Source organism: Sapajus apella, unplaced genomic scaffold (genome assembly GCF_009761245.1).
Source record: "Sapajus apella isolate SASKATOON/1434 unplaced genomic scaffold, GSC_monkey_1.0 scaffold27, whole genome shotgun sequence".
Taxonomy (NCBI): Eukaryota; Metazoa; Chordata; class Mammalia; order Primates; family Cebidae; genus Sapajus; species Sapajus apella.
The window spans coordinates 19,470,812-19,494,774 of NW_022436967.1; the positions used below are offsets into that span (position 1 = coordinate 19,470,812).

Genomic DNA, 23,963 nt, shown 5'->3' on the forward strand with positions numbered 1-23,963 from the left:
CTGAAGTATTTTTTTTACCCAACTTTCTATTTTTTCTGTTAGTTTTTATTGCAATTATTTGTTACAACATGATGATCTTAAAGGCTGTCAGATTTTTCCAGTGGATTGTACAAAGAGTAAATGTGAAATTTACTTGAAAAGAATTGCATTTGCAAACCCAAGTGAATGAATTGTTCATTATTCTAGAAAAACCTTTAAAATGTGGTGGAGTATCAATATATGGTTATAGGATTCCCTTATTCACTTTCCTAATTCATTGCAATGGAAGTGCTGAAAATATAAAGATTGCAGAAGCAAGATGGAGCTGCAAAATGTTTACTTCTCTTAATGAAAATCTGAAAAGGTAGAGCAGTGAGGTCGGGTCTCTAGACATGGAAGCAATACTATAAAGTCTCTATGACTAAAACAGTTTGATATTGGTGCCAGATCAGTGGAACACAGTAGAAAATTTAGAATTGCATAACACATATAGTATATAATAAAGATAACATTTCCTGACTGGAGGAAAGAGAGAGATGAGTGGATAACCAAATGAAAAGGACAAAATTGGATCTACTCTACAAACTTAAATTCCAACTGAAGCATAGAGTTCAGTGTAGAGAACTAAATCATACGAGCACTAAATAAAAATATAAGTGGATTCTTCTATAACCTAGGAGTGAGAAAACTTCCCTAACTATAATTCAACATGTGGAAATAATAAAGGAAAAGACTGAAAAACGTAATTAATCATTCAAAGGCTTTTCATGTAGAAATTACCATGTGTGTTGAGTGAATTAGGATGACCTACTATAATTTCTGATCTAAGACTTTATCAGTGTGATAACTGATGTTATACTTTAATGGTTAATTATCAGTCATCAAAGCACTTTCATCATGCTGTCACTGAGAATGGAATACCAAAGTGACAAAAATAATAAAATCAGGCAAGTTTTTACCCAAAGGTTAATAATTTTTCACTTTGCCAATCTGGAACTAAATGAGGCAGTTTGAGGACAAATTCCAAAAGTTCAAAGGGAAATCGAAAACAGTGATGCTCTGTTATCACTATATCAGGTAGACTTCTATATAAATTGTTTGTTTTTCTTTGGTCTTTATATACTCCCATTTCCATTGTTTAGAGGATTTTAACCTTTTTTATTCGAAACTATTTACTGAGGTCATATAATAACACAAAAGTAAATAGGAGTTGTGGGTTTCTTTTTTTTCTGTAACAGGGCAATGCTGATGACAGCTTGTGATCTTTCTGCAATTACAAAACCCTGGCCTATTCAACAACGGGTATGTTGCTTAGTGACAATAAAAATAATAATTAAAAAGTCAAAATAACATTCTACCTTGCAATCCCACTACTAGGTATCTATCTAAAGAAAAATAAATCACTATGTAAAAAAGACACTTATGTGTTAATCATAGCATCATTTATTATATAATAGCAAAGTCATGGGACTAACCTAAGTGTCCATCAAGAACAGTTGACTAGATAAAGAAAATGTGATACATACGCACCATGGAATTCTTTTTAGGCAGGCATAAAAAGAATCAAATCATGTCCTTTGCAGCAGCATGATTGAAGGTGGAGGCCATTATCCTTAATGAACTAACTCAGAAACAGAAAATCAAACACTGCATATTCTTACTTATAAGCAGGAGCCAAACAGTTGGGTACACATGGACATAAAAATGGAAATAATAGGCACTGGGGACTCCAAAAGGGGAGAAGCCCAGCCCCCACAATACACAATATACCCGTATACCAGATATGCACATATACCCTCTAAATCTAAAATAAAATAATTTTTTTTAAAGGTTTTTACTCTTAAAGGTAGCTTCTGAAGTATGGAAATTTTTTAAAATTTTTAAGTAGTATTACAAACAGATAATTGAACATGAAAAGGCTTTCCTTTTTAGAAGATACATTTGCATATAATATTTGTAAGATATATGAAGAAAGACAACATCAACGTTAACAGAGCAAAAACATTGCTATTGATAAGTTTTCATTTCAGTGTGATAGGCTGAATATACCTAATTCAAAAATCCAAAATGTTCCAAAATTCAAAGCTTTTTGAGGGCTGACATGACACTCAAAGGAAATACTTATTGGACCAGCATTTTAGATTTCAGATGTTTGGATTTGGGATATTAACTTGTGCTTCTCACTTACTTGTTTCTTAAGGACATCCCTTTAATGACCTTAGAAATCAGAAGAAGCAAAATTACTTTTCTTATGATTAGCCTTCTAGGCTATACCTCAGCTCTAAATAGGCATTAACAAGTAGAACTTAAAGATTTCCAGGGCTTGTAGATGTAGGAAGTATTGACAGGAGATGTCAAGAAGGATCTGAACAGAGCCTGTTACCAGGAGGCTAGAAAAAAATCCTTCCCTCTAAGTAACTGCTCTAATGTTTTGCAGAGGCAATATAGACTCAGAAAAGTGATGGATGTCCATGCAGTGACATATATATTGTGTTTCTGTTTCTCAAGATTTCATTTTGAGTCTTTAATGTACTATTTAGGATTGTTGACAGCCTGGTGTTGGTCAAGGCTCTGGGCTGCATAGTCAGGGAGCCTAACATCTCTTCTACAGGCTCATCTTGTGAAACAGGCATACAGAGCAAACAAGATCAAAAACTCATTCTCCATGTGCCAAAGCCAACATGCCATATGCACTTAGGTGATCTTTATATACCTTCCTGCCCCGTAAGAAATAAGACTATATGCCTATTTCTAAGCAGGGAAGAGAACAGAAGAGGAAAGAATGTGTCTTCATATACCCTTTCTTTCTCCTGAATTAAACCCTTGTACATATTGTTTTATGGTATGAAAATAAATGAAGGAAGAAAATATTTTTAAGTAAAATAAAAGGAAAAATGTTGGAAGCTACTAAAAAGAGAGATTTACAGAGGTGAAAAAAGAGTGTAATGGAGTAGTTAAGAGAGCATGCTTTAGACATGGAGTACTGGTCTTCAGGTATCAAGCTGCGGCTTATTTGCTATAAAATGGAGATGTATACCTCCTAACAGGGCCTTCATTCACAGTCGCTGTTTTAAAGAATGAAATGCTTTTCATTGTCAAAACTGAGTCTGTTAATTATTTCAGATAGCAGAACTTGTAGCAACTGAATTTTTTGATCAAGGAGACAGAGAGAGAAAAGAACTCAACATAGAACCCACTGTAAGTATGAAACCTTGTTGGTAGGAATTAAACTACATTTTTAAATTATAGACTCCTTTTTATGGTTTCATGGGATCTTTCCTTAGGACCACAATTTCTCATTTTATTTTTTAAAACTTTTTTCTTACTGGAAGAATTATAAATGTTCATTACAGAAAGCAAAGCCAATAAAAGAGCACAAAAATACTTTTGGGGTCAGCATGTTGTATCACTGTTTTTTGTAATTTGTTTTTTCCAGTTAAGTATTACAAACCACTTTTCATTTTAACATACTCTTATGTGTTATCATGATTACTGGAATATATGTAGCCATAATTTACCCACTTCCCTTGGTGGAATGTTTGCAGTGTTCACTATTACAAACAGCACTGTGATAAATATCCATCATAGAAGTTTCACTCCTACTCCTTGATTCTCACCATGAAAAGAATTTAATAAAGAAACTGTGGCTGACAGGGAAAGGAAGGAGAGATATCAAAAGAAACATGGAGGAAAAAGGACCAGATGTCATGCCTGCACAACTGTCTCCCCATTTTTCTTAGCATTCTACTTGTCTACTCCTTTTTTCAAAGTTCTCCTCAGAAGTGTTTCCAGAGCAGTATTTCATCTATTATAGATGTTTATCACAGTGCTGCTTGTAATGGCAAACACTGCAAACATTACACCAAGGGAATTGCTGAAGTGCTAAACCTCATTCTTCATTATCTTGTTAGCGTAAATTTCCAAAGTTGTTGTGTTGGGGCAAACAGAATTTCAAGGTCTTTGATACATACTGCCTTTTTTCATAGAGTGTGGATCACAAATACAAGTAAAGATTCTTCTCAACCCACTTCTGTTCTTTGGAATTTTTCCTCTAAATTAAACATAGAGTTTTCCTCTTTTCTTTTCTTCTTTTTTCATACAGTTGCTATCTGACCTTTCCAGGCTAACCCACTGTTTCACCTTTCTAGAGCTAGCTTTCATTGTGTTCTTTCAATAAATAAATGCACAAAGTGGCTCACACCTGTGATACCAGCACTTGGAGGCCAAGGCAGGCGGATCACTTGAGATCAGGAGTTAGACCAGCTTGGCCAACATGGTGAAACCCCATCTCTGCTAAAAATACACAAATTAGCCAGGTATGGTGCCGCACACCTGTAATCCCAGCTCCTCTGGAGGCTAAGGCAGGAGAATAGCTTAAACCCAGGAGACAGAGGATGCAGTGAGTCGAGATGTCACCACTGCACTCTAGCCTGGACAACAGAGTGAGACTCCCATCTCAAAAAATAACAATAAAATATCTAACTAAATAAATAAATGCAATCTGTGTGTCTGTGTCTATATTTGTATTTTCAGGATCTAATGAACAGGGAAAAGAAAAACAAAATCCCAAGTATGCAAGTTGGGTTCATAGATGCCATCTGCTTGCAACTGTATGAGGTATTTATATGAAAACTACTAGACTTGCTAAACTTGGACCATTATGAATTAGAACCTAAAGTAAATTGAAGAGATTAATAATAGGTGCCTATTTTGGGCTTCTAAATCGTGAAATAAAATTATTAGCAGTATGGTTTCTTTTATTGATGAAAGTTTGTATTGAACAAGGAACACATACAAATATCTATTGAGTGCCTACTATGTGCTAATCTCCAACAAATTGATTTGGGGATGCTAAGAAGTATTGCCAGTGTTAACCTCAAGAGGCAATATGGTATATACCATGTATTAGCATATTCTTTTCTTAAGTCTGAATTTTAGCCTAAATAAAGAAAAGTAATTTTCCAACTTTTTCTCATTGTCATAATGTGGCTTGACTATATTTATAAAAATTTTTCTGAGAATTAAAAGGAGGTAGGTAGAATATTGCAGGTCCCCATTTCCACGTTATCTGCTGGCTTGGTATCCGGTGTGTGGGGGGTTATTGTAGGCAAATGGATTCTCCCCAAAACACCTAATTTATTAGTTTAATGTTTATGACTCAAATGCAGAAAGAAGAGGTTATCTTTGTTGTTGTCTTTGGAAGTTTAAACAGGAAACTGTTTTAAGTTTTAATTATTCGGAAAAAGAACATTTGTCTTGGAGTTATCATAGAATGTCAAACCAGAAAAAAAAAAGCTAGAAATTTTCTAAACCCAACATTTCAGATTCAGTAATCGAACTTGTAAAGTTCATCTCCTAACAAGATAGAATATTATCCCCAAACAGGCAGTTAATAGGGGAGGTACATCTACAGCCCAGTTCTCATTCCTACTCCAGGGTTCTCCCCATCAAAAGAATGTAATAAGGATCTGTGGCTGACAGGGAAAGGAAGGAGAGATACCAAAAGAACCATGGAGAAAAAAAAACACAGGTGTCATGTGCCACTGCTGTCTCCCTTTTCTCAGCATTTCAGTTGTTTACTCCTTTGTTCAAAGTTCTTCCTCAGAAGTATAAAGCATATGCTGTGCAGTGCTTCAAACACTTGGACATCTCATTCTTTCCATAACAGATGCTTTCCTTATTGATTGGATTAAGAGTTTCTCCATTAAAAATACTAATGGCTCTTTTGATTTTTCTCCATCCCCAAAAAAACAGTCAAGATAGTAATTATATCACCTATTATAGATGTTATCCTTCTGCATTATAATATACACACACATACATATATATATGTGTGTGTGTTTGTGTGTGTGTTTGTGTATACACACACACACATGGATTCATTTTATTTGAATCTGCTGTTGAAAATTCTATGTGATATTGATATGTATTTCTAACATTATTACAGAAATAGTTATGTTCTCACTATAGAAAAATCAGAGGCCAGGCAAGGTGGCTCACACCTGTAATCCCAGCACTTTGGGAGGCCAAGGCAGGCAGATCACATGAGCTCAGGAGTTCAAGGCCAGCCTGGCCAACATGGCAAAATCCTGTCCCTACAAAAAATAGAAAAATTAGCAGGGCATAGTGGCACGTGATTGTAGCCCAGCCACTTAGGAGACTAAGGCAGGCGAATTGCTTGAGTAGGAGAGGAGGGGGTTGCAGTGAGCCGAGATCATACTACTGCACTCCAGCCTGGACGACGGGAGTGGAATCCTGTCCTAAAGAAAAGAAGAAAAAGAAAAATCAAAATTACTGAGAAGCAAAAAGGAAAGTAAAACCACTTAGAATCTACTACCCAGAGATAACTACAGATAACATATTAATGTATATGCATATGGTTTATGACATTTTCATATACTTTTCATTTAACAATAATTCAATAATTGCCTTTTGGAATCCATAATGTTATTATATCCATATTTTATGTATCAAATGTGTTCCTGTAAGGTTTCTCTTTTTTTTTAAATTCTGTTGGGGTGTTTTCCAGTGACAGCCTACTGTTGTGTATTTGTCATTGTCAGTGTATCACTATTAGGAAGAAATCTGCAATGAACATTCTTGTGTCTAAATGTTTATGACACTATAATTGGTATATAACAATGCCATACCAAATTATGAATTAATCTTTATTATAATATAATCCTGGATAAAAGCCTATTTAAGTATATTATATGAGACCATTGCCTAAAAAACACAAAAACTAAGCAGCTTCCAATGCAGTCACACTTAGGGACACCCAACTGTACTACATAGAAACAAAATGTCTTTTTTCCCCTAAAAGTGGATTCCACATAGATCTGTCTACCTAGCACAATAATGTTATTTTGGAATGTGTGTGTATGCTCTGTCTCTCAGCAAACTACTACTTAATTTGTAGTGTTTTGGAAGAATCATGCGTAAATGATCTGTGTATGTGCGCACACAGCTTGTGAAAATTTCAGCAGTGAGTCTGCTCATGAAAAGCGTGTGGGATGCGGCCCTTTGTAACAGGCTGTGGGAGAGGGCTTATTTCCTGGCTTCCCTCTAGTTGTTTGCTTTCTTTTTTTCTTTAGGCCCTGACCCATGTGTCAGAGGACTGTTTCCCTTTGCTAGATGGCTGCAGGAAGAACAGGCAGAAATGGCAGGCCCTTGCAGAACAGCAGGAGAAGATGCTGATTAACGGGGAAAGCGGCCAGGCCAAGCGGAACTGAGTGGCCCATTTCATGCAGAGTTGAAGTTTACAGAGATGGTGTGTTCTGCAATATGCCTAGGTTCTTACACACTGTCTGTATACTGTCTGTATTTGGTATATACTTTGCCACTGCTGTATTTTTGTTTTTGTACAACTTTTGAGAGTATAGCATGAAATGTTTTTAGCAGAATATTACATATTTTTTGTATATTTGTTTTATGCCACTGAACCAAAATGATCAACAACATCCACTCTTAGCACCTTGATAAAAGCATTGTTTGTGGTATTTCATGTACTGCAAAGTGTAAGCGGTATTCTTGCACTGAGGTTTTTTTGCTTGGAGCTTTTAAATAATTGGTTTTTGTGTTTTCTGAATTACCAGTTTTTCAAGAATGTTTGAAATCTTTCCTTTTTCAAAAGTAGGTTAGGAGCAAATTATCATACATTCTGTGACATTTAAAGCCTTTATAGGATAGTGAAAAATGCTGGCTGAGTAGATTTTAAGAAGAAATAATTGTATTTGTCAACAATGTCTTTTGTAAAAAGTTCAGGTATTCTGAAACAAATGGGAAGTACAATGAAACTGTATTGTAAAGAAAACATTTAAATGATTTTCTGTTTTGTGAGAGAACAGGCAAGAGAGAACTTTGTCATTTCAGTGCAGTACATTTTTCTAAAGGCTACCCATACAATCACTTCCATCTCACCTACCTGAAGCAAAGCAGGTGAAACCTTAGGAGATGATCCAGTGACTGACTTTATTGAGGGATAAGTGTGCTGTAGAAATGGAATGGTCATGGATGTCTATCAGTGAAGAAAAATGTCCTGTTAGAGGATATCTCTAAGAGTTTTTTTTCCTTCTGAATTTCCTTTTTAAAATAAAAGTGACAGTTGGAGCATTGATCTAAGTGAGACATGACTATAGATAAGAAAATACAAAATGAATCTTTTTTCTTCTGTCAATTGAAATTTAAAGAAAATTTTTAATTATATAAATAGCAAAGAGCTTTTGCCAATACTAGAGTAGAAAATGAATTTGAGGGAACAGTGGGTAAGAAATGTTATGTCTGAATAACATTTAGCAGTATTGTATTTGAAAAATTGTCATATTTTGATGTATAGGACAAGTCAACCCCGATCCAGAGAAGGTTGGATGTGAATGCTAAACACTGGCTCTTAACTCGTATTCAGTGGTATTTCCTTCCCATAACATTTAGTATAGTTAACATTTTCTTAGAATTTGAGCCCATTTAACTGGATTAATATTCTACATGTGTGCCCCTAAATACACATTTATTCAATATTGGAGAAGTAGATAATGAATTAAGCAACTGGTCTAGGAAAGGAAAATCTGTTTCAAATATTCAGGAATGTTTGGATTTGGGGAGAGTAGAAGGAGAAGTTTGTTAACTTCTACCTCCAACCCACAAAAAAGATATTTGATCTGAGTTTCTATCACTAATTTGGATAGAAAATTTCTTAGGTATATGGTAATACAACATTCTCAAGGACCTTTCACCAAAATGTATTTCCCATCTTTGTCCCTATTCCCCTAAATTTTACTTAAAATTTAATATGTTCCTTAAGTTTTTAAAATTTTAAGTGTGTATATACGTGTGTATGTGTATATATATATTGTAACATAATGTGACTTTTATCACTCTGGTTAAAAAAACAAAAAAGCAAAACACATTTTATTGCCATTATTTTGTATTTGGTAAAGACTAATCTAGGAAGTTATCAACTGTTTAATGCTATATATATTGTTGTATACTGGTATTTTCAGGATATTTTATTTTACTTTTTGCCATACAAACAAAATGTTTAAGGTTGCCCCTTAGTGGCACTGGCATGTAAAATACACAGATTATCACTAAAATAATAGTTATATATACATATAGGTGTATACTTATGCATGCACACATAAATACTTAGTATAGAAATATTGCATAAAGAATAGCAATCTTTAATAAACCTTTTTATTACATTGTGATTTAGTAGTAATGCTAAAATATGTACTTACACTTTTGTAGTTTGTTTAGTCCCCCCTAGTGTGTGTCACTGAGAATTTTTTAAAAGACATAGTAGATTGTTTAGAGTGTTTATTTGTGTGTCATTTTAATAAGCAAGAAGATATATTTAGATTAGAAATGGTTTGGTTTGTCTTTGAATAATGTTTATTTTACTAGTTTAAACATTAAAAGAAATTGGGCAATGCCTATTTTATTTTATTGTTGGATATTTTCGTTCATACAGAAGAGTACTTCTTTAGGGCTGGTTAATTGGTTCAAATAATTTTTAATTTCCTTTCCAGTATTCCCTCAAGCTGGAAAAGTATACATATAGTCCTCCTTCACCCTACCCTGTATTTACATTACCCATAACTAGCAAGAAGTTCTTGTTCTAGATTTTTTGTTTGTTTCATTATAACAGAGTAACATGATACCATTTAATTTCAATTTTTAACCAGAAAGTTGCCACTATTTTACTAATTTGTTAAAAGATATCTATATGATTGCCTAGCCTTATAGTTTTCAGTAGATTGGACTGTGCCAATCACAATCCTGGGTGGATTTGTGTAAGTCACTTAACCTCTGTGTGCCTAAACAAGTTGTGCTTTTTAAAAAGGAGTTATGTTTGGACAAAGTCTTTGTCTTCAAGCAGGATGTCACAGAAGGCAGCTACTTTATAAGCCCCAATGGGCCATGGAGACCACTGTCAGAAATGGGGTATTAGTCTAGAGAAAAGGTGATCTATCCCCACGTGTTGTTTCTAATGTTGAGTTTCCAAGACTGAACAAACAAAGACTATATATTTATTCAGCTTCACTTGCAGATCACTAGTAAATGTGAGATTTAGAGCTCTATGGGTACATTGCTTTAAGGTGCAAACCCAGGATGATGACATTGTCACCATTGTCTCTTAATTATGAAGAATAGTTTCCTTTAATAGAAGTAATAGAGACAAGAAAGTATACAAAAATATACTGGAAATATTGGATTCTTGGAGAAAACTATTCAGTCACAGATATACTCTTGCCTAGCAGGGAAGTGCCTTTATTTTCAGCTTAGCAACACAAATATCAAACGTCTTCCAATTTGATTTACTATTTTTTTCTGTGTTTTTCACCAGATTGTACTCCTAAAATTTAATAGGCCATCACAAGCAATTGTCTTTTGTTTACAAGATTGATTTAAAACAAGATAATAAAAGTGTCATCATTATCCTCTCTTACGAACAACTGTAGTCAAAATAAGGTGACACAATATAATTGTTTTGTGTCAGACATGCATTGACCCACCTTTTATTGAGTCCCTGCCACGTGTTAGGTACTGTGCTCAGCTGTGGACAGAGCAGTGACCTTAAGGAGCTCATGGTCCCTGAATGAGGTGCTGGAGAAGAGACTTATCAGCTTCTGATACTGCCAATTTAATGTGAGAACATGGGATGTACTGCATCACTTCAATTTTTATCAATAACATATGTTTTATGCACCTTCTTTACCTGAAACTTAGTAAGAATCTACCGGTGAACAAACATCCTATCTTGCAAGTATGAATCACTTAACATGTTGATAGTTGAACACTTTAAGGAGTTTTGTATTCTTGTATATAGTTTATTTTCTCCATATGCTAGTAAGGTAAAGGTTACACAGTTCTTCTGGACTGTTAAATTGTGCACAGTTTTGGACCCCTTCTGCTCTACTACAGAGAGGGAAGAAGAAAGTATTAAAGTTCACTTTGCCATTCCATATACTTACCATAAGCCTGTGAAAACATGTCTTAATGAATGTTGTTGAAAGCCATGTAAATAGTTGAAAATATAAATTTCTATCACAGTTTAGGAAAAGAAAACCTTATGAGGCATCACTAGCCACTGTTAATAACTATTTGTATTCTTATACCTTTTCAATATATTTGAACAAATATAGTTTCTGGCACTATTTTTATACTAGGAAAAGGACTTACTCTGTATATTACGCTTAGCTTTTAAGTCATTTTAAATAATCATGAATGTTGATTTCATTTCTTTCCTTTCCTCCATCACGAGAGTCATTTCAGATTACTCTTCTACGACAAAATCACTTTAAAGGAACACTTACCCACCTGATTCCTGTATAAAGTCATGAGATGGTCAAGATGGTCTTCCATTGTGCAAACTCTTCACTTGTCAGTGGTTTCCTCATTTTGCCATGCTTTGTAAAAATAAAAAGAATGAACAAGTAGGTATGAATATTGTGTGATTATTACGGGACTCTGAATTTTAAGGGTGGGGAATTAGTAGGGGAGTTTGGATTTTCGCAGTAAGAATGGACCCAGTAGTTTGAGAGACTTTAATTAAGCTAACCTGTGATCCTATTAGCTGAAGAAAAATATGGTTTAATATAATCCTTTCCTTAGCCTAGACTCTTCTCCATAATATTCTTCCTCCTCCAGCAGGTTTGGATTGTCTGAGTTTTTTGCAGTTAACATTTCTTAATTTAGTTATCTGGTAATGGCTAAGGAAATGCCTTCAGGGAATCCAACACCACTGTATCTTATGCTTCTAGTCTAGAGGTGTGGAAGTATGAGTAAATGCAGAATATCTGTTATCATTATTTTGCCACTAGACAAGCCTTCTTCATGGGGGAAAGAATATCTAGGTTATGTGTAATTCATAAAGCTAAAGGAAGAAGTAAATTAAACTATAAGCTCATGTAGAACAATATTTTAGATTCTCTGACCACTAGAGAGTGCCAGAGTTTCAGTTATATTTAAAGAATTAATCTTCCTTCCTGACCATAAAGGGCTAATTAAACTGTTTTTAAAAAATTTTAGTGGCTAAAGAAAAATAAATGGAAAAAAATCAATAGAGAATTTAAGGTAAAATAAAAGGTAGGGGGGAATTTTTTTAAAAACTCGATTATTACTTTTTATGCAGTGATCATGTCCCCAAGTTTTTCTCCATACAAAGTTATGTGAAGTCTCTGATATTTAATATTTCATATCCGCAGACATCAGCCCTTTCTGTGGAGAAGGGACACATTTGGCAGCTCTTGAACCTGTTTTGTTGCTATTAGCTCTGTAGCCACAGCAAACAAGGATTCTTACATTTGATATGTGGAACTGTCATGCTATGATTTTCTATTCTTAAGGCACATAACATTAAATTAAAAGAAATACTTTGAACTTTAAGAAAATATTCTTCACAGTTTTAAACTATATTCAGCTTGTAGCTCAGAAAAACGTTTCCAATTCACAAACCATTTGTTCAAACTAAAAACCCACAAGTTACAAATATAATCAAAATCATAATTGTCTTAATCAAAAGAAATATGACTAAATAGCATATGTGATTTCTCTTTCTTGCTTTCCTCTTTTTAAGTGTGTGTATGTGCAAGTGCACACACCTGTGCAGAGGTGTGTTTATGATGGACAAAAGGGATTTTAGGCAGTAGCCACAGGAACTAAGTTGGTTCTTTCAGTTATCTAACAGCAATCCCAATTTTAGGATTCCTCTTCCTAAACTGGAATCTGCGGGACAGGCTTACATGGCTAAAGAGAACAACAACAACAACAAAAAAAAACTGAACATGAGCTATCGTAATAGGGTTTGTTTTGTTTTGTTTTGTTTTGAGACAGGGTTTCACTCTGTTGCCCAGTCTGGAGTGCAGTCACACTATCTTGGCTCACTACAACCTATGCCTCCTGGGCTCAAGCAATCTTCCCACCTTATTCTCCCAAGTAGCTGGAATCACAGACCCATGCCACCACACTCAGCTAATTTTTGCATTTTTTAAGAGATGGCGTCTCGAACTCCTGAGCTCAGGCCGTCCACCCAGCTCAGCAACTCCCAAAGTGCTTAGATTACAGGTGTGGGCCACCATACCAACCCTCGTAACAGTTTGTAACTTTAGCCTATCTTAATTACTTTCAGAACTGTTTCTCACATTTTCACTTCATATCATTTTTGCCTTACCCAATAGGAGTGGTTTTAGGCTTTATATAACACCAATCAGCATATAACTGTAAGAAGCAAACTTCCCCCTTTACCAGCCAGCTCTGAAAGTCAAGAATTCTGACTTTCAGATTTCACTGATCTCCCATGAAATGTGGTCAACAACAACTCTACCTCAGCTACAACTGCTCTCTTTCTTTCTCTCTCTCTCCAGAAAAGCCTATAGAAATAGCTACTGAAGATGCTCTACTGAGCCTATGAGAATAAGTAAGTTGGCTGGTTATGGTGGCTCACGCCTTTAGTCCTAACTACTCAGGAAGCTGAGGAAGAAGGACTGCTTGATCCCAGGGGTCTCGGTTACAGTGACCCATGATCCAGCCACTTCACTGCAGCCTAGATGATAGAGTGAGACATTTACCTCTAAAAACTAAAGTAATTTTAACTAAAGAATAAATAAGTAGACCCAGCGATCCCACTACTGGGTATTTATCCAAGAGAAATGAAATAATGTTAGAGAGATAACTGCATCCCCATGTTTATTGCAGCTATTTACAATAGCTAAGATATGGAATCAACCTAATTGTCCATAAAAGGATGAATGAATAAAGAAAATGTGGTGCATATACACAATGGAATACTATTCAGCCATTCAGAAGAATGAAATCCTGTAATTTGTGGCAACATAAATGAACCTGAGGACATTATGTTGAGTGAAATAAGCCAGGCACAAAAATTTAAAAACCACCTAATCTCCTTAATTTTTGAAGTTTTTAAAAACTGATCTCATAGAAGTACAGTGTAGATTGTTACCAGAGGCTGGGGTTTAGGGTCTGGGATGGGAAGAGATTGGTCAACAGATACCAAATTACAGATACATGGGAAGAATAAGTTCTGGTGTTCTATGGCATAGTAAGGTGACTATAGTTAACAATATTCTATTTTATATTTCAAAATAACTGAGGAGAGGATTTTGAATGTTCTCACCATGAAGAAATGATAAATGTTTGAGATGATGGATTGGGTCATTACCCTGATTTGATCATTATGCAATATATACATGTCAGGAAATACCACACTGCACCTCATAAATATGTACAATTATTAGGTGTCAATTAAAAATAAAAGGTATAGAAAATAATCAGTAACACTCCTTGGAAGACGAGGAGAGGACTGTGCCCATCATTAGTAACTTTGTTTTTTGGAACCTCTGCTGCTCTTTTTCTACTCTGGCTCCATCCTCTATAAACATTCAGTTCTCCCATGCCCCACCTGAATCACACAGACTTCCTAAGCTACCAGCATCTCTCTGCATTCTTTCTTGCACTTTAAGGTACTCAACAAATACCTCTGGAGTAAAAAAAAGGAATAGATTCCCATTGTTTCTTACTTGACATAAAATTGAACTTTTTATAATGAAGATAAGTTTAGTGAAGGGCAATAGAAAAATCAATACAGCACTTTTAAAAGAATCCTCAGTTGGATAAGAGCTGAAATGTAATATGAAAAAACAGACTAAATAATAAAAAAGTCTTTAGGAAAAGAATTTCTGATTCTACTGTGAAAAACAAGTTAGTTGCCAGGCTTTCATTAATAAATTGATAACCAGTATGAAGTTACTCCCAGTGGGAGCTTTTATTGCTAGGCATCAACGAAAATTCATAAAGGCTAAAGGTCCAAAATCTGTGAAGGAGACAAACAACTTCAAGCCAAGGGGCAGGATTTTTTAAAATAATAAGCAAACAAGTCAAGAGAAGACATGCATTCATTCACAAATAGTTGGTTCTCTACTAAATGTCAAGCTGGGGTACACCAAATAGGCATGGGCTCAAAGAGCTTGCAATTCAGAGGAGGAAACACATGAGGGTAAAACAGGACATAATTCAAATTTGAGCCTCACAGCTTCCTTAAGGATGTGACCACTGATTTAGTTAAGTGAAAAGGCAAAAGAGCATTTCAGGCAGAAGAATTAGGCTATCTGAAGACCTAACAGTAGCAGACTAGAGAACTTGAAACATCATCCACTACTTGTTTAAATACCAACAAAATTATTATACTTATGAATGATGAGTATTAAAAGTATATTTATAAAGTATAAATTTTATATAGTTATGTTTTATAAAATAAAGCAAATGACCCTTGACGTAGCTCTTAAGAAAGTAAGGGAAATTCCCAGTGGCCAAAACAAAGACAATTAAAAATCCAAGCAGAAAGCATTTGAGCTGATGCTGTGTCAGACTTGGGACAATTTGCAGACCTCTATGATAAAAGAGTATAATGCCCACCCCAGCTGGTTTTAATGTAAAATAAACAGCAGCAAGACTGGCTTTACAGAACAGAGTTTATTTGGGAATAGCAGGGAATGGTAGTCAGATATACATGCTACAGTGGGCCATACGTGCATCCAGAGAAGCAAAGGAAGAAAAGATTTTTTTAAATAGAATATATTTCCTATTTGCATTTTTATCATTCATAGCATAATTTATTTTAAAACTAATTTAATGCCTTTTGTCCTATTTAAAAAACTAGCGTGTTTAAATTAAACTTTGCATTGTGTGAAATACCTTAAGGATAACTTATGAAAGGGAATTTGGAATAACCCAGAAGTATATTTATTACATAATTCAAAACAGTATGAAAATAAAGGCAAGATGAGGAAGGTTACATTCGTTTTTTTGAAACAACAGCCTTGGCTACAAGAATTAATAACAAGAGTGCTATCAGTTCATTAGTGGAGAGGCAGTGGCTGGGCAGGCATCCTTATAGATGTAATCTTTGTGCAAGGTGTGGTTTGGAACAGTCTGTTGTGATTGCTCCTGTAATCATGAAAGCATGTGACAAGGTCTCCTCCCTTCATGGTCTCCCAGCTCTCTTTCCTTAACCTTTGACATAAGTGACTCCATTTTGCTACAAACAACTTTCACACAGGAAACATGGTCTTGAGACCCCAGGAAGCCTTTAAGGAATGACCCTTCAAATAAGGCTGAAACCTCTGAGGAGCTACATCCTCAATGAATATGTAGGAGATAGGGAGGCAAGAACCCACCCAGATTCACAGGAAAACATAAAGGAAGCATGTCTGTCTTAATCTGGGCCATGGTTAACAAAAAAATTACAACACTGGGTCCATCCTCATATTCACACAGATTTGAGGTTTAGATATGGTCTAGAACTACTCACAATAAACTGTAAGCACAGAAAGAAGTCTCAGGCCATAATGCCCTCTGTACACTTGGCAAAATCAAAGGCAGAATGTCTTTGGAATAACATATCCTCCAACAGGCCCATCAAAATTTCCACAGAAATTACACTACTTAAGAAAAATTATTAATTCATAATTTCAAAACAAATGAGGAAACAATCACCATGTATGCAGTCAGAAGTCACAAGACTAAGATCAGATCCTCAAGAAATTCAGACAATAGATAGATTTGATTGAAGCAGTTTGGAGAAATCACTGACTCCTCACTCCTGTGTCTCCATATGGAGGAGCACCCCTAAAGTGACATTCTCAGCCTCTTTCTCCAACTCTAACTCAACCCAGTCTGTTTGTACTGTGATAGCCGTCACTCCACACTCCAAAAGTAGGTGAAATTGATCTAAAAAAAAAAAAAAGTCAGTAAAATGCTGCAGATGTGTTTCCTTTCCTTATTTTTCCACCCTGGTCCAGTGCAAGCTGGAAAGCCTAAGTATGTCTAGGTATGTGGGCTGTCCCAAGAGCTAACCTGTGGGCAAAATGGGGATTGAAGCAGAGGGTAAGAATAAGCCCATTTAAGTAGAGAATATTCCTGAACCTAAACATGTTCTCCAAACCACTTGCTTACCTGACTCCCTCCATAAAACACACTAGCCAATGTCACAGAGTTTTCTGAGGTTAACTATGCCTATCCTCTGATGGCTTTCTAGAGTGTTGATCAGCAACACCAATGGGCCTTTTCAATCAAAGCCTTCTCCTGCCTCTGATTAATGTAGTAAATCTGTGCTTTCCTGGTTCTGTCTTAAGCCATGCCATTCTAGGGACAAACATTCCTTGTGCCAGTGAGAACATTCTTACTCATCTCTCCTTTCTCCTGGTGGCTGTATGGGGGAATAGGGGCAGGAGAGAGATCGACATTGAAAGGGGTCACATTTTAGGAATGCAGTGAATATGATCTAATGAGTTCAAGAAAAGCATAACTGAAAGATGTGTTTCTGTTTTAAGTTATAAAAATCTGAAAAATAAATTTAACATGACCAGAAATTATCATTCCCTTTTTTTCTTTCTACTCCATGGAACACTTGCATTTGTGATGACCATCAACAAAGCACAGTAACAAACTTCTAGTCATCAGAAACCAATATTCACAGGCAGCACAATGGATGAAGCAGCATTACGAGTAATAGTATAATCAACATCAATGAATGGTATCAGGGAACTGCAGAGGCAAGATCTGTATTACTTTCATATACACAGGTTCTAAAGAGCCACAGCATTGTGAGTATGAGTATTGCTATTCTTTCTCTCCAAGTGAGAAATGAAATGAGAGAACAGCACATTTGACAATAAAAAAAAACACAATTGGAGTGTTCCTGGACCTAAACAGGAAGAGACAGTATCTGGACACCACGACCAGCTGAATTGATTTTCACGTGCACTAATTGGAAGATGAAGTATGTAAATTCCTCTTCTCTATCCGTTTCTCTAAATTTTCTTTTAAGGTCCGGTGTACATGTGTAGGATGTGCAGGTTTGTGACAAGGTAAATGAGTGCCATGGTGGTTTGCTGTACCTATCAACCCATTATCTAGGTAATAAGCCCAGCATGCATTAGCTCTTTTCCCTAATGCTCTCCTCCCAGCACCTTTCCCCAACAGGCTCCAGTCTGTGCTGTTACCTTCCTTGTGTCCATGTGTTCTCACTGTTCAGCTCCCACTTATAAGAGAGACCATGTGGTGTTTGGTTTTCTGTTCCCGTGTTAGTTTGCTAAGAATGATGGCTTTCGCTTCATCAATGTCCCTGCAAAGGATATGATCTCATTCCTTTTATGGCTGCGTAGTATTCCATGGTATATATGTACCACATTTTCTTTATCTAGTCTACCATTGATGGCATTTGGGTTGATTCCACATATTTGCTATTGTGAATAGTGCTCCAATGAACATATGTGTGCATGTATCTTTATAATAGAATGAATTATATTCCTTTGGTATATACCCTGTAATGGGATTACTCAGTCAAATGATATTTCTGGTTCTAAATCTTTGAAGAATTGCCACACCATCTTCCACAATGGTTGAACTAATGTACCTTACAACCAACAGTGTAAAAGTGTTCCTATTTGTCCACAACCTTGCCAGCATTTGTTGTTTCATGACTTTTTAATCACTGCCATTCTGACTGGCATGAGATGGTATCTCATTGTGGTTTTGATTTGCATTTCTCTAATGATCACTGATGTTGAGCTTTTTTTCATGTTTGCTGGCTGCATACAATTTTTTTGAGAAGTGTATGTTCACATCCTTTGCCCACTTTTTAATGGCTTTTTTTTCCTTGTAAATTTGCTTAAGTCCTTGTAGATTGTGGATATTAGCCCTTTGTCAGACGGATAGTTTGCAAATGTGTTCTCCTAGTCTGTAGCTTGTCTTTTTGATCTAATGATAGTTTCATGTGCTGTGCAGAAGCTCTTTCGTTTAATTAGATCCTATTTGTCAATGTTTGCTTTCATTGCAATTGCTTTTGGCGATTTCATCATAACGTCTTTGCTCATGCCTATGTCCTGAATGGTATTGCCTAGATTTTCTTCTAAGGTTCTTATAGTTTTGGATTTGACATGTAAGTGCTTAATCCATCTTGAGTTAGTTTTTGTATAGGGTGTAAGGAAAGGATCCAGTTCTGCATATGGCTAGCCAGTTCTCCCAGCACCATTTTTAAAATAGGGAATTCTTTCCTCATTCTTGTTTTTGTCAGGTTTGCCAAAGATCAGATGTTTGCAGATGTGCAGTTTTATTTCTGAGTTCTCTATTCTGTTTCATGTGTCTATGTGCCTGTTTTTGTACCAGTATCATGCTGTTTTGGTTACTGTGGACTTGCAGTATAGTTTGAAATCAGATAATGTGATGCCTCCAGCTTTGTTCTTTCTGCTTAGGATTGTCTTGGCAAGGTGAGCTCTTTTTTGGTTCCATATGAATTTTTAAATAGTTTTTTTTTTCTAATTTTGTGAAGAATGTCAATGGTAGTTTAATGGGAATAGCACTGAAACTATAAATTCCTTTGGGCACTATGGCCATTTTCATGATATTGATTCTTCCTACCCAAGGGCATCGAATGTTTTTCCATCTGCTTGTTTCCTCTTTGATTTCCTTGAGCAGTGGTTTGTAGTTCTCCTTGAAGAAGTCTTTAACTTCTCTTGTTAGTTGTATTCCTGGGTATTTTATTCTCTTTGTGGGAATTGTGAATGAGAGTTCATTCATGATTTGGGTTTCTGCCTGTCTGTTATTGCTGTATAGGAATGCTTGTGATTTCTGCACATTGATTTTGCATGCTGAGACTTTGTTGACATTGCTTGTCAGCCTAAGAAGCTTTTGGGCTGAAATGATGGGATTTTCAAGATACAGTAGCATGTCATCTGCAAGCAAAGACAATTTGACTTCCTCTCTTCCTATGTGAATACTTTTATTTCTTTCTTTTGCCTAATTGCCCTAGCCAGAACTTCTAACACTATGTTAAATAAGAGCAGTGAGAGAGGGCTTCCTTTTCTTGCGCCAGTTCTCAAGGGGAATGCTTCCAGCTTTTGCCCATTCAGTATGATACTGGCTGTGGCTTTGTCATGAATCGCTGTTACTATTTTGAGTTACATTCTGTCAATACATAGTTTATTGAGAGTTTTTAACACATAGGGATGTTGAAATTTATCGAAGACCTTTTCTACACCTACTGAGATATCATGTGGTTTTGTCTTTAGTTCTGTTTATGTGATGAATTATATTTATTGATTTGTGTATGTTGCACCAGCCTTGCATACCAGGGATGAAGCCTACTTGATCACGGTGGATAAGCTTCTTGATGTGCTGCTGGGTTCGATTTGCCAGTATTTTATTGATGATTTTTGCATTGATGTTCATCAGGGATATTGACCTGAAGTTTTCTTGTTTGTTGTATCTCTGCAAGGATTTGGCATCAGGATGATGCTGGCCTCATAAAATGAGTTAGGAGGAATTCCCTCCTTTTTAATTGTTTGAAATAGTTTCCAAAGAAATGTTACCAGCTCCTCTTTGTACCTCTGGTAGAATTCAGCTGTAAATCTATCTGGACCCGTGCTTTTTTTGGTCACTAGGCTATTTATTACTGCCTCAATTTCAGAACTTTTTATTGGTCTATTCAGGCATTCAACTTCTTCCTGGTTCAGTCTTAGTAGGGTGTATGTGTCCAGGAATTTGTCCATTTCTTCAGGATTTTCTAGTTTATTTGCATAGAGGTGTTTATAGTATTCTCTGATAGTTGTTTGTATTTCTGTGGGGTCATGGGAGTATCCCCTTTATCGTTTCTGATTGTGTTTCTTTGAATCTTCCCTCTTTTCTCCTTTATTAGCATGGCTAGTGGTCTATTTTATTAATTTTTTTAAAAAAAGAAGCTCCTGGATTTATTGATTTTTTTTTTTTGAACAGTTTTTCCTGTCTCTATCTCCTTGTGTTCCACTGTAAGCTTAGTTACTTCTGGTCTTCTGCTAGCTCTGGGGTTTGTTTGCTCTTCATTCCCTAGTTCTTTTAGTTGTGATGTTAGGGTATCAATTTGAGATATTTCCAGCTTTTTGGTGTAAGCATTTAGTGCTATAAATTTCCTTCTTAACACTGCTTTAGCTGCATCCCAGAGATTCTGATATGTTTTCTCTTTGTTCTCATCGATTTCAAAGAACTTCTTGATTTCTGTCTTAATGTCATTATTCACCCAGGAGTCATTCAGGAGCAGATTGTTCAATGTCCATATATGTAGTTGTGTGGTTTTGAGTGGGCTTTTTAATCTTGAGTTCTAATTTTATTGTGCTGTGGTCTGAGAGACTGTTATTTCAGTTCTTTTGCATTTGCTGAGCAGTGCTTTACTTCCAATTATGTGATTAGTTTTGTGCTATGTGGCATCAAAAAAATGTAAATTCTGTTGTTTTTAGGTAGAGACTTCTGTAGATACTTGTCAGGTCCACTTGGTCTGGAGATGAGTTCAAGTCCTGAAAAACTTTGTTAATTTTCTGTCTTATCGATCTGTCTAAACTGTTAATTTCTGTCTCATTGATCTGTCTAATATTGACAGTGGGGTATGAAAATCTCCCACTATTCTTGTGTGGGAGTCTAAGTCTCTTTGTAGGTCTCTAAGAACTTGTTTTATAAATCTGGCTGCCCCTGTATTGGGTGCACATATATTTAGGATAGTTACCTGTTCTTGTTGAATTGAACCCTTTAATATTATGTAATGCACTTCTTTGTCTTTTTTAACCTTGTTAGTTTAAAGTCTTTTTTATTAGAAACTAGGATTGCAACCCCTGCTTTTTTCTGCTTTCCATTTGCTTGGTAAATTTTTCTCCATCCCTTTATCTTGAATCTATGTACATCTTTGCACATGAGATGTGTCTCTTGAATACAGCTCAACAATAGGTCTTGTCTTTGTATCCAGCCTGCCATTCTGTATCTTTTAATTGGTGCATTTATCCCATTTACATTTAAGATTAATATTGTTGTGTGTGAATTTGATCCTGTCATCATGATGATGGCTGGTTGATTTTGCCAACTTGCTAATGTAGTTGCTTCATTGTGGCTTTGGTCTGTGTACTTCAATGTGTATTTGTAGTGGCTGGTAACAGATTTTTCTATCCATGTTTAGTGGTTCTTTCAGGAGCTCTTGCAAGACAGATCTGGTGGTGACAAAATCCCTCAGCATTTGCTTGTCTGAAAAAGATTTCATTTCTCCTTTGCTTATGAAGCTTACTTTGTCTGGATATTAAATTCTAGGTTGGAATTACTTTTCTTTAAAACTGTTGAATATTGGCCCCCAATCCCTTCTGGCTTATAGGGTTTCTGCTGAGAGGTCTGCTGTTAGTCTGATGTGCTTCCCTTTGTAGGTGACCTGGCCTTCTCTCTGGCTGGCCTTAATAATTTTTCCTTCATTTCAACCTTGGAGAATCTAACGAATACATGTCTTGGGTAGATCTTTTCATGGAGTATCTTATTGGGGTTCTCTGGATTTCCCATATTTGAATATGAGTCTGTCTTGCTAGGTTGGGGAAATTCTCCTAGATGATGTCCTGCAGTGCATTTTCCAACTTTCTTCCATTCTCTCCATCTCTTTCAAGCACACCAATTAGTCATAGGTTTGGTCTTTTTACATAGTCCCATAGTTCTTGGAGGTTTTGTTTGTTATTTTTTATTCATTTTCTCTAATCTTGTCTAAATTTTCATTGAAAAATCATTATACTAGTTTCCTATTGCTGGTGTAACAAATAATCACCAATGTATTGGCTTAAAACAGCAGCACTTTGTTAACTTAAAGTTCAGGCAGTCAAACGTCTAAAATGGGTTAGCCAGGAATACAAGGCTGTATTCCTTCTGAGGGCCATTTCCTTGCTTTTTGGAGCATTTGAGGTTTCATGTCTTGCTTGGCTTAACAGCCACCTCCTCTATCTTTAAAGCCAGCAGTGTAACTTCTTCATATCTCTCTGTGTCTATCCCCCTCTTTGTGTGTGTGTGTGTGTGTGTGTGTGTGTGTGTATCTGCTTTTGTCATAATTCCTCTGATAGTCTGCCTCCATCTTTAAATGTCCCTTGTGATTACATTGCACCCACTCAGATAATCCAGGATAACCGTCCCATCTCAAAATCCTTAACTTAATCATATCTGTGGATACCCTTTTGCCATGTAAAGTAAGGTGTTCACAGGTTCCAAGGATTAGGATATGGACATTTTTAGGGGCCACTATTCTATCTACCACAGTCACTATCCTTTACCTGAGCTCATGAATTTTGCAATACATTTTTTGGTGTGATTCTTTTTAATAGGATTTATTCTTTTAACAGCAGTTTTCAGTTCCCAAATGACAAAGAGTACCCATATACCCTAGTCCTCTACACACACCAGCTCCCCCAGTATTAACACTGGGCACCAGCGTGGTACATTTGTTACAATTAATGTACCTATGTTGACACATCATTATCGCCGAAAGTCCATAGTTTACATTAGAGTTCACTCTTGATGTTGCACACTCTATGAGTTTTGACAAATGTATAATGACCATGTATCCCCCAATATATAGCATACAAAATAATCCACTGTGCTAAACAGCTGTGCTCTGCCTATTTATCCCTTCCTCCTCTTTAAATCCTGACAACCACTGATCTTCTGAAAATCTCCACAGTTTTGCCTTTTCCAGAGTGTCATATTGAAACAATATAGTTTTATAACCTTTTCCGATTGGCTTCTTTCAATTAGTAAAATGCATCCAAAGTTCTTTTATATCTTTTTATAGCTTGGTAGCTCATTTCTTTTTAGCAAAATATATTCCATTATAAATGTATCACCTATAACACATTGTTAAATCAAATTGTCTATATAGACAGAGACATCACATACCCTAGGAATTGCGCTGCCCTAAGTCCTCAAGAAAAATTTAAATTATGTCCAGTAAACTCTTAGGTAAACTAATAATATACATGGTAAAATAGGTTTTATGAGGTTTCTGAAACATATAATCAAAACATATTAAGTGCCCAGTGCAGAAAATACAATAAATAGTGCACTAGTATTGTTATTGTTGTTATTACCATTATGGTGATGATGACGAAAGATTTCAATCCCAGGGAATAAAATGCAAGCTTTTA

At 35.8% G+C, this 23,963-nt stretch overlaps 1 protein-coding gene across 7 annotated transcripts in view; it reads left to right on the forward strand.

Moving 5' to 3' along the window:
• The window catches only part of PDE5A (phosphodiesterase 5A), a 128,471-nt gene extending 117,054 nt beyond the window's left edge, over nt 1-11,417 (forward strand). For all 7 annotated transcript variants that reach the window (XM_032292431.1, XM_032292429.1, XM_032292430.1 and 4 more), the window contains 4 exons: nt 1,218-1,281; nt 3,103-3,177; nt 4,513-4,596; nt 7,074-11,417. In XM_032292431.1, coding sequence (XP_032148322.1) covers nt 1,218-1,281; nt 3,103-3,177; nt 4,513-4,596; nt 7,074-7,211 — 361 coding nt within the window. In that variant the 3' untranslated portion in view covers nt 7,212-11,417. The remainder of the gene's footprint in view (nt 1-1,217; nt 1,282-3,102; nt 3,178-4,512; nt 4,597-7,073) is intronic.
• Nucleotides 11,418-23,963: the final 12,546 nt, after the last annotated feature.